We start from the raw sequence: 21,385 nt of genomic DNA, 5'->3' as shown, positions 1-21,385 counted from the left end.
GTCTGAGAATAAGAAAAAGTCGCTGGGGGCCAGATCTGGAGAATACGGTGGATGGGGAAGCAATTCGAAGCTCAATTCATGAATTTTTGCCATCGTTCGCAATGACTTGTGGCACGGTGCGTTGTCTTGGTGGAACAACACTTTTTTCTTCTTCATATGGGGCCGTTTTGCCGCGATTTCGACTTTCAAACGCTCCAATAACGCCATATAATAGTCACTGTTGATGGTTTTTCCCCTCTCAAGATAATCGATAAAAAAGAGATGCCATACTGACAGCGTACTTTTGAGCCTTTCCATGCTTCGGAGACGGTTCACCGGTCGCTGTCCACTCAGCCGACTGTCGATTGGACTCAGGAGGGTAGTGATGGAGCCATGTTTCATCCATTGTCACATATCGACAGAAAAACTCGGGTGCATTACGAGTTAACAGCTGCAAATACCGCTCAGAATCACCAACACGTTGTTGTTTTTGGTCAAATGTGAGCTCGCGCGGCACCCTTTTTGCACAGAGCTTCCGCATATCCAAATATTGATGAATGATATGACCAACACATTCCTTTGATATCTTTAAGGCCACTGCTATCTCGACCAACTTCATTTTATGGTTATTCAAAATCATTTTGTGGATTTTTTTGATGTTTTCGTCGGTAACCACCTCTTTCGGGCGTCCACTGCGTTCACTGTCCTCCGTGGTCATTTCACCACGCTTGAATTTTGCATACCAATCAATTATTGTTGATTTGCCTGGGGCAGAGTCCGTAAATTCATTGTCAAGCCAATTTTTTGCTTCCACCGTATTTGTTCCCTTCAGAAAACAGTATTTTATCAAAACACGAAATTCCTTTTTTTCCATTTTTTTCACAATAACAAAAGTTGCTTCACAAAAGATGCTCTATCTCACAAACTAATTGACTTACAGACGCCAAATTTTGACACGAATCATTTGAAGGTTGGTACTATATAAAAATAATTTCATACTAGCGACGCCATCTATGTGTCAGACCGGGGACTTATCAGCGAACCTGTTACATCTATCGTCTGAAGTTTTTTTTTGATATAAACAAAACGTTTATTACTTTGAAGTAGTTGTTACAATTTGGATATTTACACTGAAAGAAATATTGTCGTGTGTTTAATTTCGGGGGAGAATCGGGACGAAAGCTGCAAAGTGCTTGGTGGTTAGGAGGTGCTTTGACCGATGTCTTGAGGGGAAGTGGACTGTAATTGGTGATGGTCGAAGACGGCGAAGAACTTCAATGAAAAGAAGAGAAATCAATGCTGGAAACCCTTGCCAGACACAATATCTCACACAAAAGATATTATAGGCAAATAATTGGGAAATGAAAAGAGAGTGAGAATTAGGTTTTGTGGTTGATTTATTGGGATGCTTTGTGTGCTCACCTAAGTAAGTCTAAGAACCAAGTGAGTGTTAAAAAAAAATTCATGTACCATCCACGAAACATCTTATAAATATTTCAATAATTCACAATAGAGAACAGTGTTTTTACAACTATAAAATTCATGACAATTATTCAATTCAGTATCGTACAAATATTTATGACAAATAGTTTTTAAGTCTAAACTATTATGTTTAGACATACCGCCGGGTCAGAAAAGTTATTGTTCACTTGAGCACAAAACTGATGCTAGAGCTCTAATGGCTTCCGAGAGAAGTTGTTGATTTGGAGCAGGTTTGGATGTAGTCCTGTTGCCTTTATGCGCTCTTTTCTGCTGATTAGTGGATGCATTTTTTATTGGTTTTCGAATCTGTGATAGATTGTTGTTGAAATTGTGTAACTTCCGTTGACTATCCCTGCTTTGATGATAACTCGCGTGTAGAAGGGTGTGATGAGGCCGTCCGCATGTTTGGCACATGTTGGGCGATCGGCAATCGCGAAACCGATGGCTACGCGCCAAACAATTAATACAGTAAACTTCGGCTAGTACCATGGCTTTTCGCTCTCTTGGAGTCATCCACAGAAATTTTGGGCATACCTTTAAAGCATGGAACTTGTTACATAATTTACATTTATAGACATTAGGTTTTAATTGGTGTCTTGTTGAGATTCTGCAAATAAATATAAAAATAGTTAGGGGTATCTTAAAGTAAAATATGATGGAAAACCATATATCTTAAATTGATATGGGTTGTTGTTATGCTGTTTGATTTTCATCTGTTGAGTTGGAGAATGGGAGATAACAAAGTTTTGATATGGGTCTTTTAAGAATTCCGGTTGAAGTACGTACATCTGCAACACGAACATTGCTATCGGATCCCATATACGTTTTTTCTATCCTTCCCAAACACCATTCGCTTGGAGGAAGTAAATCATCCATAACTATTACCATGTCACCGTTCTTAAGGTTTGGAAGAGAATTTTTCCATTTGTAGCGTTTTTGTAGGGACTTAAGGTAATCTTGTTTCCATCTAACTGAGAATTGGTGATGGATTGCTTTTAGTTTAAGCCACCTATTTATGAGAGAAATATTGGAGGACAAGGGTTCTGGTAGTGCCATTAGGGGGGATCCTCTAAGGAAATGACCTGGGGTAAGTGCGGTTAAGTCCGTAGGATCCTCAGATAATGCGGAGATTGGGCGAGAATTCAAGACTCCCTCTATCCGAGCAAGTATTGTAGATATTTGTTCGAAATTGAATTTATGGGAGCCAGTAAGCTTTTTGAAATGAATTTTAAAGCTTTTAACTGCGGCCTCCCATAGGCCGCCCATATGAGGTGCATGTGGTGGGATAAATTTCCACTCAAATCCGTGAATCGAGTATCTTTCAGCGATATCCCTAGATGTTATTTTCAAAAATTGAGAAAATTCCCTCAAAAGAGTCCGGCTTGCGCCAAGAAAGTTTCTTCCGTTATCGGAAACCACCCGATGGGGGAGACCCCGCCTCCCGACAAATCGGGAAAAGGCCGCTTCGAAAGCAGCCGACGAGAGATCGGAGCAAGCTTCCAAATGCACGGCTTTTGTTGCGAAACAAACAAAGACGCACACATAGCCTTTTATTATTGGAGAATTCCGAAGTGTCGAGCTTTTCAGGTCAAATGGACCTGCAAAATCCACCCCAGTGATGTGAAATGGTGAAGAAAATGTGCATCTTTCTGGTGGAAGAGGTGCCATAATTTGGGAACCTGGATTATGTCTATAAATAATACATGTCTTGCATTTATGAATAATGCTTTTTACTCTAGGTTTGAGTCGGGAAATGTAAAATTCGGTTTGAGTAAACCTACACATTTGGTTGCTTTCTGCATGAGCCAAAAAATTATGTAAGTGTAGTAAATAAAGATAGCATAGTCTAGAGTTACCTGGAAGTATGATTGGGTAACGCTCTCGATATGGAAGAGATGACTCAGACAATCTACCATTTACACGTAAAATATTTTTAGAGTCTAAGAACGGGTTTAAGGTTGACAAATTGCTCTTACGTGAAATCGGTTGAGAATTTACAAGAGTTTCATACTCTATTGGGTGAAATTTCTTTTGGGAGAGTATAATTAATCGAGTCTTTACAAATTGTAACTCATCAAGAGTCAAATCGATACTTGGAATTCTAATTGAGGTTTTGAATCGAGGGTTAACTCTGTGGTAAAATCTGAAAGCGTAAGAAAGGACCCTTAACGCTCTTGTGTATGATGAAAATCTGAATAATATGTCATCTTCTTTGGTAGAAACGTGACAAGTAGTAACCTGAGTGCTTTCTGGGAACGTTAACGGATTTTTCTTGGGCCAATGGGAATCTGATTTTGTTAACCAATTCGGTCCATTCCACCACAAAGTGTTGGACATAAGATCCTGCGGTTTGCAGCCGCGCGTGCCAAGATCTGCTGGGTTTTCGTGCGTGGAAACGTATCTCCATTTAGCATTCGGAGTAAAATCTAGAATTTGAGAAGTGCGATTGGCTACATAGGTTTCCCATGACATGGGGGGCTTTGACAACCATCCAAGAACAATGGATGCGTCTGTCCACAGGGTTATCGAATTGACGTTGCTTTCGAAAATTTTCAGAACATAGTTCACTAATTTGGATAAAAGTACAGCACCATTAAGCTCTAATTTCGGAAGAGTTATGGTCTTCAAGGGGGCTACTTTGCTTTTAGCCGTTAGTAGATTACAGGTAACCTGAGATGGGGACACTTCACATCTCACGTACACGCATGCGCAGTACGCGACTTTTGATGCGTCACAAAAGCCATGTATCTCAATATTACTACTTGGAGTGAATTGGATCCATCTTGGGATCTTTATGTCTTCAATATGGGGTAAATCGAGTTGTAAAGTTTCCCAGTTAGTTAGAGAATCGGGATTAATTGGTTCATCCCACTCGGTACCCTCCAGCCAGAGTTGCTGCATGAGGATTTTCGACCGAATTACAACAGGCGTTATCCAACCAGCGGGATCAAATAACTGCGCTACAATAGATAGTATTTTGCGCTTGGTTGGGTTTGAATCTGGTTGTGGTGGAACATATGTATAGGAAAAGTGGTCTAGAAGCGCATTCCACTTTATGCCTAAAGTCTTAGTTGAACTTTTCTCAGAGAAACGTAAAAAATCTAAGTCATATAGATCTTCTTTGGGAAGTTTGGTAAGTAAATCCGAGTTATTTGCCGTAAACTTTTTCAATGGGAACCCAGCAGATTTGAGAACCGCAATCAGATCTTTCTGTGCCTTTAAAGCCTCTTCGATTGAGAAACCCCCGGACAAAATGTCGTCAACATAAGTCTCTTTACGCAATATTTTTGATACGGTTGGAAACTGGGCTTCACAGTCGGTGGCTAATTGCTGTAAAGTGCTTATTGCTAGAAAGGGGGCACAGTTTACACCAAACGTAACTGTATTCAATTGATAATCTTTAATAGGACCATTTTTATTTGGTTGAAATAAAATGCGTTGATATGGCCTATCTGCGGGGTGTACCTTTATTTGACGGTACATTTTTTGAATATCTCCACTAAACACAAACTTGTATCTCCTCCAATTGAGGATTGTAGATATCAAATCTGTTTGGAGAGTGGGACCCGTGTAGAGCACATTATTTAGAGAAACTCCGGACTTAGTTTTGCGGGAGGCGTTGAAAACAACCCTTACTTTAGTAGACCTATGTTCAGGTCGCACTACCGCGTGATGTGGGAGGTAATATGAGGAAAATTTACCCATGGTAGCAATTTCTTGGGAGGAAGTTTCTTCCATGTGATTCAATGAGATATATTCATTGAGAACAGCATGGTATTCCTTTTGGAGCTCTGAGTTAGCGGACAATGTTCTTTCTAATCTTGAATATTGCCCTAGAGCGAGAAAACGTGACGAGCCTAGAAATAGCGCATCGGGAAAGTCTTGTTTGAACGGGAGCCGTACTATATATCGGCCATCAGAATCACGAGTTGTAGTAGATGAATAAAAATGTTGACAATATTTGTCCTCATCCGAACAAATTGGGTCAGAGGGAATTTCCTCGATTTCCCAAAACCTCCTAAGAATATCGCTAATTTTCTTGTCCTCGTAAGGGACAACATTTGTTGTGAACATGGATATGTGTGTTGCCATGGGACCGCTGAGTACCCATCCAAAGATGGTGTTATAAGCGGATGCCTGTCCACAAATATTTTTCTTTATACCTTCTATGTTTATGAATCTTTCTGAGTCATTTCCGAGAATCAAATCAATATTGGACGATTTATTAAACTGGGGATCAGCTAAGTCCAATTCTCTGAGCTCCTTGGAGTATGCGACGTTAAAAGAAACAGAAGGTATTTTTTTTGTGAGCTTGGGAAGAATAATCGCAGAAATTTCAAACCGAAAACCATTTCTGGGACAATACAGTGTCAATTCACATTCCTTATCCGCTTTTTGGGTTGTTTCACCAACTCCACTTATTTCAAAAAGAGATCTGCGATATGGCAGTTTCAATAAATTTCGAACCCTTTCAGACAGGAAAGTTCTCTGGGATCCCGGGTCAATCAATGCTCGTATTGTGAATAGTTCACCTTGATGTTCGAGTTCGACCAAGGCTGTACGAAGTAATATCGTTTCATTATTCATAGAAAAGTTTGCTTGAACCTGAGAAAATGTTGCCCGTGATGTCGAGGGCGATTGTGCATCAAAATTGTCTCCTACTTCAGAAGTAGCCGCAATGTTGCTCTCAGAAGATAAGGGTTTGGAATTTTGTATATTAGGATCAGATTGATCTAAATGTAAGAGAGTGTTGTGTTGCTTTTTGCACATCATGCACCTATACTTGCTCTTACACTTCGATTTTAGGTGAGTGTCAGACAGGCAATTGTTGCAAATCTTATTTCTAAAGACGAAATCGATCCTTTCTTGGGTGGAAAATTTACGAAATTCTGGACAAATGCGTATACTGTGCTTTTGATTACACAATGGACATGGGGACTCAAGTTTTTCTTGAGATGCATACATTTGAACTTTATTAGACGAGGGGAGCTTGTTTGAGGGAGGGAAAGATCGGCCTTCTCTAGCAGATTTGAAACTAGTGATTCGCTCTACCACCTCAAATCGATTTATTAAGAATGTGTCCATTTGAGACCAAGTGGGAAGTTCGCGATGGGATTTTAGCGATTGTTCCCATTGAGATATGGTTTCTTCTGGAAGCTTAGTTGATACCAAGTATATCAATATAGGATCCCAATCATCAACATTTATGGCTAAGCTTTTTAAAGTGCACAAGCAATCGTTTACTGTGGAATGAATTTTCTGTAGTGACTCACTATCTTCTGTTTTCGCAACAGGAATGTTAAATAAAATCTTAAGTTGGTTGTCCACCAGTACTCGTTTGTTTTCAAAGCGCGATTTTAATGCATTCCAAGCATGGGAGAAATTTTCATCACATAATGGGTATCGTTTCACAATAGCACCGGCACTACCTTTCGTTTTATTTCTCAAATGGTAGAGTTTTTGGGCAGGAGTGAGTTTAGGGTGATTCATGTACACTGCCGTGAACATGTCACGAAATGAAGGCCATTCTTCGTAACTACCCTTGAATACCTCTGTATCGCATGGGGGAACTTTAATGCATACATTTGAGTTGTCTGAGAATTGACTGACATTTTGTGAAAGCTCTCTTGGAGCTGATGGACGCCGGAGCGTTACGTTTTGGGAATTTGGAACTGAGGAAATTCTTAAGATATCTAACATCTTAGACCTTGTTCCATAGTAGGCCTCTGCGCAGTTATCAAAGTTAATTTGAACATTTTCTTTGGCCTCCTTCGTGTGGGAAAACTCTGGGCATAAAAACACATCTTCATAGTCACGTTGGAGCCTGTTCCATCTTTGATCCAAATCTTCTAGTCTGACTTCAATGGCAGAGTCTGTTAGATTTGTAACATCGATCTCATCGTACACTTTACAAAAGTTAATGAGGTGATTATAGCCAAAAAGAAATTTTTCGTAAAAACTTGAAGATCTCGAAGTAGAATTTTCCCCGTGGGTCTTGGAGGATGATCCACTTGGGGCAGAGTCGTTATTTTGTGAGGGGTCTAACATATTGACGCGAGACTCGATATTGGACATAGATGAACTTAATAATATGACAAACTTTTAAGCTACAGTAGAATGAAAACACTTTGCGGAAAAGAAATTAAATAGTGGGTCACAAATCAAGCCACTTTTCGTAACAATATTAAGCTTTTTCCCTTTTTGTTTTGGTGCTCAATGGCAATCCTACAGAATTGAAACGTGAGACAAGCTATATACAGCAAATGAGTATATTCGTAAAATTTTAAGTTGATTGTAAACCCTTTGTAATGAAATTATTTTATAGTAATGTATTCGTCGTAAATTTCAAATGCAACAAACTATCTTGATTATAATCCAGGTGGAGAAAAAAGATAGATAGATTATAGTTTTTTAAGCTACAGGATTAATTGCAAATCCTTTCTGATTGTAGCATTCGTAGCTAAAGGATTATTTGTAAATCCTTGAGTGGACAACCTCTTTATGGCAGTTAAAGGATTATTTGTAAATCCTTGAGGGGACAGATTTTTTATGGCATTTATAGCCTAGACAAGCGAAATTTTAAAATTTTTTAGATACACTTGGAGATAAAATTTATGGTAAACAAATTTTCAAACCAATGATTCTACATTATATCACTTTTGTTTCACAGAGACATTACGCCACGAATATATACTTTTTGAACTTGTTTGCGTAATTTAAAATCCCAAGAGAATTTTGAAGCAAATCGAAAACAGCATAAAACTTCAATTTTTTAAATTTGTTTCAAATCATATAAATAAATAATATTGAGAAAATTATTTTTAAATAAAGATTAGTGGGGGTTAGTAGTAAATCTGAGGGATCATTAAATATAACGTTCTCCATATTTTCATTGATTAGAAAACCATTTCTAATTTCATCCAACTTGGGAGTATTCCCATTTAAACTTGGGTTTTAACAAAAATATCGATATTTCGGCATAAATATAATTAAAAAGATTTAATTGTTGCCTCATATGAGCATAAACCGTTAACTTCTAATTGAAGTTTTTTGATGCATACAGATTGTATGTTGTTTCGATAATTTTCTGTAATCGATGTACTGTGCGTACTCTCTCTTGGAAAATCCAATGTGTGTGTGAGTGAGCGTAATGATATTGTTAGCAATGCGTTTAAGAGAAAGTATGTCGTAGTTAATACGCTCTTCTATTTGTACTCTTATTTTTGAAGGCAGAGGGTGAGCTGCATAATTATCATAGTTTTACATCGAAGAGAATGTGGGGTAGTATGTGTTAGTAATTTATTACAAAATGCTAATTTTGACAAATGACTTACATTCCACAATGCTCGTACAATTTATATTTATTTATTTTTTCCTCGAATCCCGAAAATCCGCTTAAAGCCGACTTACAAATCGTTTTTATCAAAAATAGAAACAACATTCAAAAAATCGATAATCAAATTTTTGCACAATCGATCAGATTTTCGCTAAATTAAATTATTGAATCTTATTCCACAGTATGTAGTCTTTAAATAATATTTGTTTTAAATTGGTAGGAATCCTGCGTTTAGATGCAGATTTTTTAAATCACTGGATCACTGTTCTCTACAAATTTCGTCATATACATCTTTCTTGTTGCACATTTCCTTTTTTATTTTTTTATTTATTTACTTATTTATTATTTGTTTTTTTTTTTGACGTTTCTTTTCTGTAAAGATTTCGGCGAAATTCTTGTTGTTAAGAAAGTAGTGTAAAGACGAGATAATAATGAAAATGCCAAAACAAATGCGAGGATAATTTAAGAATTTGGGTAAACAATAAAAATTGTTGCACTTGTTTATTTCTGTAACTGTTTTGAAACATTGAGAAATTGGGTGTAATGACGGAATTCAGAAAATATGTATTTATAAATGTAAGGGCAAGACAATGAAAAATACCAATATTTTGGAAATTATAACTGTAAATTTTATGCAAAAAATTTGCAAATTATAACAGGATTTCTGCAACAAATTTCTGACTTTGAGTTTTTTTTTTTTCTTTTTAATACAATGTGATTTCATATGACAATTTTTTGAACAAGCTTTCGAGGTTATGTTATGTTATATGTTGTTTTCCAGTTTTCTATGCATTTTCTGATGATTTTTAAAATTATGATGATTATTTTGGAAATGATCTCAAAATATAATATTTATGAGATTACATTGACATTTTTGCCAAAAATTAATTATCTAGCACATGTTATATTTTTCAGCAATATATAAATTATGAACCGATAAAATTTGTATTTTTACGTTGGCGGAGAATTTTTATCGTATTTGTAATGTTTCTTTTAGTTTTCCGTATCATATACATAGATTATTTCAATTTTTGCAAATCACGAAGCTCGCCTTTAAATTGAGAAAAATTTATAATTTCAATAATTTAATTTTTTATACTTTCCATAAAATAATTTTCCGAACGAATTTTGATAATACGTTTTAATTGCGCTTTAATAAATATCCGTTTAACGATCGATAAGAACTACCGTTTTGTAAGTCTGACCTTTGTAATGGTTTTTTACGACTGTTTTCATTGTTTCGTTTTTTATCAAAGTTTACCTGGAATTCGCTCTTCCCGTCGATGTAGAACTTCGCTGCCTGGAAATTTCTCTTTTCGAAAGGACCATGTTTAATTTCGGGGGAGAATCGGGACGAAAGCTGCAAAGTGCTTGGTGGTTAGGAGGTGCTTTGACCGATGTCTTGAGGGGAAGTGGACTGTAATTGGTGATGGTCGAAGACGGCGAAGAACTTCAATGAAAAGAAGAGAAATCAATGCTGGAAACCCTTGCCAGACACAATATCTCACACAAAAGATATTATAGGCAAATAATTGGGAAATGAAAAGAGAGTGAGAATTAGGTTTTGTGGTTGATTTATTGGGATGCTTTGTGTGCTCACCTAAGTAAGTCTAAGAACCAAGTGAGTGTTAAAAAAAAATTCATGTACCATCCACGAAACATCTTATAAATATTTCAATAATTCACAATAGAGAACAGTGTTTTTACAACTATAAAATTCATGACAATTATTCAATTCAGTATCGTACAAATATTTATGACAAATAGTTTTTAAGTCTAAACTATTATGTTTAGACATCGTGAGTACAAAGATTTCTTGCCCTTAAAGTACAAATGCGCGTTATACTTAGTACGAGTATAGGAGACGCAAAGTTTTCCTCATTGGCCAAAAGTCGATAGACTTTTCAATGAAGCCTATTTGTCCTTAGAGTTAGTCGATTCGTCTTACAAATTGGTATCTTTTCATACAAGAAAATTCTACATGTACCAGTAATAGAGAAAAACTCATTAGCAATTGTACCCACTGTGCTTAGTTTATAATTCCGAAATCACCTTTCATTGTTTCATTGACTGCCAAATGTTGGCCATCAGTCAATAGGCCACTGGCAACATCGACCTGATGCCTACTACCTGATGGCTGTTTATTGAGTTGATTTTGTTGGCCAAAATGCCAACCACCATGCCACAACAACAATATCCGAAAAATCGCCTTAATTACATTTGGTGTTAATTAATTAACCCACTTTTGAGGAGTTTGAGTGGAGAGTCGATTAAGAGATGACTAAAATGAGAATGCCAATGAACAAGAAAAAACCCAAGTTTTTTTTCGGGGACAAACCATGACCAAATGATAGTAATGGTCAATACCTTTGGAATGGAAGCTACGAGCATCAGAGTAATGTGAACTCACGGTTGATAGTTTTGTTCATTTCAAGAGGGATCTTTTTTTTCATGTCGATGAAATGAAGATATGATGCGATTGGAATGGAGGAGATGCCTTTCACTGGCTCTTGGAAATTATTTAAGTGCAGCACTTGTAAGTAATTCATTACGTATGTGAAGTATGTTGGTAAGTCATTCCTGGGTAACTGATCATATGTATGGGTGATTCCATAGATTGCGAAAAAATAGAAAGAGTGTTTCTATGTAAATTTTTCTAACTTTCTTTTATTCTACAGTATCCGCTCTTCGGGGTTTCGAATTGAAACCCACATTATTTTTGCCATTACTTTTCCTGAAATAATCGAAATTATAATGGAAAACAAAGTACTGACCTTTATTCGCTGAACATGGCCTCTCGACAAAAAATATTTTTATACCCTGTGCCACACTGTGGAACAGGGTATTATAAGTTAGTGCATATGTTTGCAACACCCAGAAGGAGACGAGATAGACACATGGTGTCTTTGGCAAAAATGCTCAGGGTGGGCTCCTGAGTCGATATAGTCATGTCCATCTGTCCGTGAACACATTTTTGTAATAAAAGTCTGGGTCGCAGTTTTAGTCCAAATTTGGCACAAGTATGTGTTTTGGCTCAGAATAGAATCCTATTGATTTTGGAAGAAATCGGTTCAGATTTAGATATAGCTCCCATATATATATTTCGCCCGATATGGACTTATATGGCCCCAGAAGCCAGAGTTTTACCCTAATTTGCTTAAAAGTTTGCACAAGAAGAACAATTAGTAGTATGGTCAAGTGTGCCAAATTTTATTGAAATCGGTTCAGATTTAGATATAGCTCCCATATATATTGTTCGCCCGATTTACACTCATATGGCCACAGTGGCCAATTTTTTTTGCTCCCATTTAGTTTAAATTTTGCACAGGGAGTAGATTTAGCGTTGTAGCTGTGCGTACCAAATTTGGTTGAAATCGATTCAGATTTAGATATAGCTCCAATATATATATTTCGCCCGATATGCACTTATATGGACCCAGAAGCCAGAGTTTTATCCCGATTAGCTTGAAATTTTGCACAAGGAGTACAATGGGTAGTATAGTCATGTGTGCCAATTTTGATTGAAATCGGTTCAGATTTAGATATAGCTTCCATATATATTTTTCGCCCGATATGGACTTATATGGCCCCAGAAGCCAGAGTTTTAGCCCAATTTGGTTGAAATTTTGCACTAGGAGTACAAGTAGTAATATAGTCATGTGCGCCAAATTTGATTGAAATCGGTTAAGATTTAGATATAGCTCCCATATATATGTTTTTCTGATTTCGACAAAAATGGTCAAAATACCAAAATTTTCCTTGTAAAATCGCCACTGCTTAGTCGAAAAGTTGTAAAAATTACTCCAATTTTCCTAAAATTGTAATACATATATATCGAGCGATAAATCATAAATAAACTTTTTCAAAGTTTCCTTAAAATTGCTTCAGATTTAAATGTTTCCATATTTTTTTACTAACATTGCGTTCCACCCTAGTGCATTAGCCGACTTAAATTTTGAGTCTATAGATTTTGTAGAAGTCTATCAAATTCTGTCCAGATCGAGTGATATTTAAATGTATGTATTTGGGACAAACCTTTATATATATAGCCTCCAACACATTTGACGGATGTGATATGGTATCGAAAATTTAGATCTACAAAGTGGTGCAGGGTAATATAATATAGTCGGCCCCGCCCGACTTTAGACTTTCCGTACTTGTTTATGTTTGTCCCTATCCAGTAATTCATGTTCATTAACTAAAGTTCAAATACAGTGAAACCTTTCAGAAGTGAACTCATATGGCCGCCTTTAGTTTAATGTGATATCAAACGTCCCACGAAAATTACCCCCTGTCCAGGAAGAAAAACCTAATTTTTAAATTAACAACGAGAATAAAAATGTGTACTTTTTGGGTTAAAATTGTACCAAATTTCAAAAATAATGGATCAGTAATCTCCATCAGGAGCTGTCCACTATCTGGCCGAAGTTTCGACAAGACCTCAGTATAAAGATGAACGTTTATAGGACATTTTGTATTTTATTGTCCTATATCAGTCATTTTTTGTTGATGGTTGCCCTACACACTGAAATCCTGAAATAAATGAAAATTAGTCAGCACCTAAAATATGAGAACAAGATAATTTATATTGGACGCTGGGACTTCTAGATCATTTGGAACATGAACTGAATATTTTGAATTGTATTAAATAGATCATTGTAGTACAATTGTACTTTTGGGAAGTGAGATGTACCAAAATTAGTACAATTGTACCAACTTCTACATCCTGCTGTAATTATATTTGCCTAATGCCTATTGCCTATGCTACACCCTCAAAAAAAATCGCTTCTCTAACATATGTCCCAAACATATTTTGCAGGAAGCATATATATTATTGGATACTGCCGAAACATTAATATGTTTGTGTTATGTGAACATATTGTATGTTTGGAAGCATTTTGAGCCCAAAAATAGTATATGCTTGGAAGAATTTTCATCAAAGAAGATTGTGCTCATTCCTTCACATAATTTTAATTTCCACGAAATTTTTTAGTTCTTGGAACCAAGAAAAAAATTTTGCCCATAATGCCAAAATGATAAACAAAACACATGTCCACACATACATAAAATGCTGCTCTCAAGGCGAAAACACGTGTTGTTTTTTCCAAATGTCTATTCTCTTGGTTCCGAATGTTTATTCTCTTTACTCTTCTCTACTAATATTCAAATTAAATAATATTTAGACTTAAGCATATCAAATTTTTTGCCTTATCATAAAACAGTTTTCCGAAACAACATACAAGCGGTTTCACAGAAGTTGCTCTCTTTTGAGTCTCTCGCTGTGTTATGTTGATATCTTTCGTCAACCCTCCCGGTTTCCATCTCTATTTCTTTCTCTATACTCTCTCTGTTGCTCTCTGAATAAAATATCACAACATATATATGTTTACTCGAAATTTGTAAATGTATATATGTTTACATTCACACATATTATTTTTATGAAACATTCATGCCCCAAACATAATATGTTCTAACATACAACATATGTGTCCCAAACATTTAGAGTTAGTTAAGGAACAATACATGTTTGCACTTAAATATATTGTGTTTAAAAATTGTGCCCGAAACACAAACTTCCAATACACATTGCCCCTCGCTTTGGCATAATCTGAAAACTAAATATTTGCACAATACTTAAGAAAATTGCATTCATAACAAATCATCAGCTATTAACAGATAATGGAGGGGTTCACCTGTTCCTCAATGACCTGGGCCATGGTACAAATCCAATTCACCATGGATGAGAGTCCAATGAGACGAGTATGTAAATTGTCGCCAAAGAGGTGTAATTAAGTCGCAGCAACATTAGTTACTGTTGTCATTTGTCCGCGAATTCATATCACTGGAGGTGATGGTGGTGGTAGTAGAAGTTACAACGGTTAAGGCTATAGCAAAAAAAAAAATAAAACATAACCACGATCTCCCCATCATGGGCAATTAAAAATAGCCATCGTTAACTGATCGACGGCGGATGTTTTGAAGATAAACAAACAAAAACGAAAACATTTCTCCTTTTTACACAGCAATTGTCTTCAATTGACGTCTCCAATAAATCACAAATCTTGGGTATGTGTTAAGAATTCACATAAAATGCAAAACTTTAATAAAAATTGAAATAAAATCTTTGGACAAAAGGCTTTCAATGAAGCATACAATTGGTTTTAGGAAATTGAAGTAATCCAGTGACTAAAAAGAGTGTATGGCTACTTAAAATTATCCCTTATACAAAACAGGAAAATTCAAAGAAGCTCTATAAATTTAGGATGAAGTTGAAGACACTTTGGCTTCTTTGACGTTTTGTCCATAAACATTAACGATTACATATTGATGAATCTTGTAAATCTTCGAAAGGCTCGTGGACGAATTTGAAAAGGGTCGCATCATTAATTTATGAATAACAGATTTTTTAGTTAAGGTGAGTACTATGTTCGGTTTTTTCACCAAAACACTAAATTAAAAGTACAAATATAATTATGAAGACGATTATATTTTGATCGAGTCTTGCCAAACAATGGATGGAAAAGATCCAAGGAATTGATTGCAAATACTTTTATATTTCTAAATTAGTTAATTAAAAAAAAAGTAACCGTGAAAACAAGCTGGTTTTCAGCTTGAAAACTGAACATAGTACTCAGCTTTAAGCAACTTGTTATTGTGAAAAAATGGTTCATGTTGATTAAGCATCATTTTTTGAAGAGATAGCCTTGGTATTTAGTGCTTTAATGTTTATTACACTGCAAAAAAAATATTGTCGTGAGGGCAAAGATTTAATGCGAATTTTGCTTATCATAGATGATGCATTTCTGATATAAAGCTTTTTCCTTGTCCAAAAGTCAATAAACGTTTCAATGAAGTCATTTTAGACTTATAATAATTATAAGTGTGATTCGACTTAAACATGGCTATCATAATATGAAAGAACATTTTTTGGACTAAGGTCAACTTGACTTTAATAATTCAAAAAAAATTCTTTAAAACTAATGAAATTGTCTTTAAATTTGTTGTCGTTGTGCAACTTGACTATAAAGTCAAAAACGTGGTACAAAACATTTCATTTTAAAGTCGTTTTTTACTTAAAAGGTAGCATAAATTCTACTTGAAGTCGAGTCTGCATTTGGTAATTATAGTTTTGGTTAACACGTTTTTAAAGACTTTGATAGCATATGAAGAAAAAATCGCTGAAAAACGAAAAATTAAAATTTTCATCCTAGAATCAAGTACACAAAGCCCAAATTTAAAAGCGAATTGTGTCTAAAAAATATCCTTATATCTTTGGCTCGAAATCAATCGCAAAATCATTAGATTAAAAACAAAATCTTTGGAACCGGGCATGTTTATACCCTTCACCACTACTGTGGTACAGAGTATAATAAGTTTGTGCATTTGTATGTAACGCCTAGAAATAGTGGTCATAGACCCACCTTTTAGTATACCGATCGGCTTAGAATTAAATTCTGAATCGATTTAGTGATGTCCGTCTGTCTGTATATGTAATTTTGTGCACAAAGTACAGCTCGCAATTTAAGTCCGATCGTCCTCAAATTTGGCATAGGGCCGTTTCTTGGGACAGAGACAATCGCAATTGGTGTTGGAAAAAATCGGTTCAGATATAGATATAGCTTCCATATATATTTATCCCCGATTTGGTCATAGTTAGCGTGTTTATCGACCGATTTTCTTGAAATATCGTACATCCAAATATTTCATGAATCTCGAGAATCTTGCAAAATATCAGCCAAATCGGTTCAGATTTATATCCCATATATGTCTTTCGTCCGATTTAGACTCATAAGACCACAGAGGCCAAAGTTTACTACCGATCTTCGTGAAATTTTGCACAGAGGGTAGAATTGACATTCTACCAATGCTTGGTCAATTTGATTGAAATCGGTTCAAATTTAGATATAGCTCCCATATATATCTTTCGTCCGATTTGAACTTATATGTCCACAAAAGCCAGAGTTTTGCCGTGATTTGCTTCAAATTTTGCACAAGGAGTACGTTTAATAGTATTGTTAAGTGTGTCAAATTTTGTTAAAATCGGTTCAGATTTAGATATAGCTCCCATATATACGTACACAAGAGTTGGGGAAATATGGTAGACTGTTACACATTTTAGACCCATTTTCAATGGAAGTTTCCTCCAATTAACTGGATAGCGTTAGCCGATTTAAATTTTAATTCTAGAGATTTTGTAGAAGTAAAAATTGTCTTCTTTATATAGCTTTCAGCAAATGTGAAATAGTTGAAATGGTAACACAAATATTGGCCTACATAGGGGTGAAGGATATGATATAGTCGGCCGAGCCCGACTTTAGACTTTACTTACTTGTTTTTTTTTTGAATATTTTCTAAAATTGTAATAAATAATAAATAATAACGGTCGTGAGATCAGCCGGGCTGAATCTTAAATATCCACCCCAATGGATTTTAAACCCCTTGTCGTAAAAAATAGATCTCAGTAAAAAATTAATGGATTTCTTCGGTAACAGGTTGGCTGATAAGTCCCCGGTCTAACAAAGATAAATACATTTTTTTGTCAAAATTCCTTTTTATTATTCAACATAGATCCCTTCAAGAGCGATACAACAATTATAACGACCTTCAAATTTTTTGATACCATTTTGGTAGTACTCTTTCGGTTTTGCCTCAAAATAGGCCTCAGTTTCGGCGATCACCTCTTCATTGCAGCCAATTTTTTTCCCTGCGAGCATCCTTTTGAGGTCTGAGAACAAGAAAAAGTCGCTGGGGTCAGATCTGGAGAATACGGCGTGTGGGGAAGCAATTCGAAGCCCAATTCATGAATTTTTGCAATCGTTCTCAATGACTTGTGGCACGGTGGGTTGTCTTGGTGGAACAACACTTTTTTCTTCTTCATATGGGGCCGTTTTGCCGCGATTTCGACCTTCAAACGCTCCAATAACGTCATATAACAGTCACTGTTGATGGTTTTTCCCTTCTCAAGATAATCGATAAAAATTATTCCATGCGCATCCCAAAAAACAGAGGCCATTACTTTGCCAGCGGACTTTTGAGTCTTTCCACGCTTCGGAGACGGTTCACCGGTCCCTGCACGCAGAGAAGGAATATGATCACCTCAAACATGTGACCATGTTTGTCACTAAAATGTTATATTCTCGTCAAATATAACCTGCTTGCCGAAATCACACCCAGAGAAATGATTGGTTGGAATTCGAGTACGACAACAAATAGATAGTGGAGACCTACAATTTTTAGTTGTTTGGAATAAATGTTAGTTACTTGCCTTGTTTAATGGTTTATATAACCAATATAATAGCTGTGTGACTAAAAATTCGTACACCCGACCAAATATTGGTCGTTATTTATATATTGAAGTAAGCAACCATTTCAATATATTCCATATTGTTGTGATAACTAATTTGTTTTGCCAATGTGTCACCAAACCCAACAGAAAGTCTGTCTGGCCAATAAGTTGGTTGTTTTAACAGATTTGATAGTTATAAAGGGAACTTGTTGCTATGGACTACATATATGAAAACAAATAATCTTTTGTTTCATTAATTATCAAGTTAGATTTTTTTCAAGGTAAGTAAGATAAACATCAAATTGCAACTCACTCTTCACCATTTATCTTAATTTCCATAAAATATGTAGAGATATCTTAGCAAATGTGACCACTACCGAAGTTGGGAAAGGTAAATATATGGTTTGTCTGCCTCATCATCGGTCTCAAAATCTCAACATTCCCCTGCTGCCGATATATAAGAAAAATTTATGAGCTTGATTGAATCCTAAGTCACACTGAAAATTAATCACGTAATTGTGAGTGGTCGAACTAACAAAGTTAATGTATGGTCGTGAGTACTGGCGGAAGTTGGGAAAATCCATGTATTTCATTTGCTATGGGACGCTTCCAATGATGATAATATGGTACTACAACAACAACTGGAAATATCTGATTCTGCTTTTGAAGATTTTGCAAATCTCCACCTTAGCTATTTCATGGGGTTATCTTTTACCCTTCATAAAAGGCTTTTTACAAGATCCTTTTTGGTCAATAACTACAATATACATTAATATATAATAAAATAAAAACTAAAATGAATTCAACGGATTTTTTCTTTAAATTCGCAAGCATTGGTTATCGGGCAAATAGTTAGTTGTTTTGACAAACGAACGCAATTGTGTTGGTTGTGATTGCCAATTAGACTGTTAATGTGCCCAAAATGTAGTTCTTCAAACTATTTTATATACTGTTGTGTCAGACAACAATTGGTTGCTTCAACAAATTTTGTCGGTTATATTCTGATAGTAGGTGGGACCAAATAATTTGGTTGGCAAAAAAATTGGTTGGCACAACAAATTTGTTTTCTGTGTGCAGATACATGATTTCCGAGGAAATAACATGGTTGCGAAAACCATGCTACATGGTCACCACCCAAAAATAACATTTTGCTCTTAAAACATGTTTGAGGTGATCATATTCCTTCTCTGGGTGTGTCCACTCAGGCGACTGTCGATTGGACTCAGGAGTGTAGTGATGGAGCCATGTTTCATCCATTGTCACATATCGACAGAAAAACTCGGGTGTATTACGAGTTAACAGCTGCAAACACCGCTCAGAATCATCAACACGTTGTTGTTTTTGGTCAAATGTGAGTTCGCGCAGCACCCATTTTGCACAGAGCTTCCGCATATCCAAATATTGATGAATGATATGACCAACACGTTCCTTTGATATCTTTAAGGCCTCTGCTATCTCGATCAACTTCATTTTACGGTCATTCAAAAACATTTTGTGGATGTTTTTGATGTTTACGTCGGTAACCACCTCTTTCGGGCGTCCACTGCGTTCACCGTACTCCGTGCTCATTTCACCATGCTTGAATTTTGCATACCAATAAATTATTGTTAATTTCCCTGGGGCAGAGTCCGGAAACTCATTATCAAGCCAAGTTTTTGCTTCCACCGTATTTCTTCCCTTCAGAAAACAGTATTTTATCAAAACACGAAATTCCTTTTTTCCATTTTTTTCACAATAACAAAAGTTGCTTCACAAAAGACGCTCTATCTCACAAACTAATTGACTTACAAATTTTGACACGAATCATTTGAAAGTTGGTACTATATAAAAATAATATGCATTTAATACTAGCGACGCCATCTATGTGTCAGACCGGAGACTTATCAGCCAACCTGTTACTTTCTAGTCATTTTTTAAATGTTTCATTTCAAAATAGAAAAACCTTTAAATTCAATTCAAAATTAATGTGGTTTTTCTCCTTTCGAATTGTAATATGGTACCTTGGACTCGGCTGTAAAACAAAAGTCCCTTGTCATTGAGCTAATCATAGGACATCAAAGCATTGACAAGAGAGAAGTTCACCACCTGGGATATCGCAATTGACTGAATATTCAATGTGAATCTGATATAATCGATTGCCACTATACATACACACCATTTTTTTGCCTTCAATCACGAAATTGAAATTGATCCAATCAATTTTTAATTGAAATGTCTTCCATCACAGAAATGATAGCATCAATTACCAAAGTCAATTAGAAAATTAATTGATACAAATAATTTTTGTGATTGATTTTTGTTTCGATTGATTTCATCAATCAATTTAAATGAATATTTTTTAAATTTAAATTAAAATTGTAATTGGAAACATTTTAGGGATATTTATTTCGCTGTACCTAATGTAACCGAAAGAACCTCAGATGACTCCTTCTACAAGATACACATTTAAAAATTAACTTTAACATATTTAAGTAATATTTATTTATTTACTACATCTATTTCTTTTCGAAATGCCTTCACACAGGCTTTATTTGCTAAGGCCTAATTATATACGTTTCTTTTCATCTAATACCTTGTTAACGTTGTCAATATTACTTAAAGATATCTTGTCTCAAAATATGAGAGAAAAAACATCGTCATCATTATCATCATCTCAATTATTTGCAATAACATCACATCACATCTCTTTTCCATCTATTTCTATCTCTATCACATTCTGTCTTTAATTTGCAAAACGAGTGCATTTTTAATCACTTAAATTTCAATTCAAATGCAATTTTGTAATTTAACAATTTTATAATTTTGCAATGGTAAAAACAGGCTAATACAACAAATTGTAACAACACCATCAGATCAGTGCATCGGAAGCTCGTCTCGTTTGCCATACACAAAGAGCAAAATTGGTGGCAGCGATAGCGTTAATTTAGACACTTGTTTTCTTTTATACCCTCCCTCCACTCCTCACCTTGCTATATGGCGAATGTTTCTAAAGATGTTGACAGAAGTGTCTACGATGACGATGATGATGACGACGACGGAAAATAGTGCAAATAGCAAATTGTAAATTACAGATTGCAAAAATTAAAAGTAAATTAATAACTTAATCGTTGGCCGGGGACAGTTTATGATCACTGGATAATTAAACTAGATTTCTGAACAGAGTGCACTGTGGTTAATACAGCAGCAATTGAGGTAAATCAAATTGATGCAATATGTTTGAATTAAATTTCAATTGAAGTCTATTTATTTCATTTGAATTCTACTGTAGTTCCATAATTACAACATCAAGATAAAGCAAAATG

The 21,385-nt window shown here is 35.5% G+C and overlaps 1 protein-coding gene across 2 annotated transcripts; it reads right to left on the bottom strand.

The window, feature by feature from the left end:
• Positions 1-1,358: 1,358 nt before the first annotated feature.
• On the bottom strand, positions 1,359-10,420 carry LOC142227336 (uncharacterized). Of its 2 annotated transcripts, none has more exons than XR_012719825.1 (2): positions 8,796-9,108; positions 1,359-2,068 (listed from the first exon to the last, which is right to left on the bottom strand). XR_012719825.1 is itself a non-coding variant. In XM_075297810.1 (2 exons), the coding sequence occupies exons 1-2, from the start codon at positions 10,124-10,126 to the stop codon at positions 1,618-1,620; spliced, it is 519 nt and encodes a 172-aa protein (XP_075153925.1). In that variant the 5' UTR covers positions 10,127-10,420; the 3' UTR covers positions 1,359-1,617. The 2 variants fall into 2 exon arrangements, 1 of the variants encoding a protein (XP_075153925.1); XM_075297810.1 differs by lacking the exon at positions 8,796-9,108 and adding an exon at positions 10,059-10,420.
• Between the last annotated feature and the right edge of the window lie 10,965 nt (positions 10,421-21,385).

The sequence above is a fragment of the Haematobia irritans genome, chromosome 2 (assembly GCF_050003625.1).
Source record: "Haematobia irritans isolate KBUSLIRL chromosome 2, ASM5000362v1, whole genome shotgun sequence".
NCBI classification, from domain to species: domain Eukaryota; kingdom Metazoa; phylum Arthropoda; class Insecta; order Diptera; family Muscidae; genus Haematobia; species Haematobia irritans.
The sequence above is the reverse complement of the archived record's forward strand: the minus strand, read 5'-3'. Positions and strand labels throughout refer to the sequence as shown.

Coding starts and splice junctions, on each gene's coding strand:
- LOC142227336 (XM_075297810.1), bottom strand. CDS start 10,126: ATGGTCCTTTCGAAAAGAGAAATTTCCAGGCAGCGAAGTTCTACATCG. Junction 2,069..10,058: donor ACGGGAAGAGCGAATTCCAG/GTAAACTTTGAT, acceptor ATTTATTTGCAG/AATCTCAACAAGACACCAAT.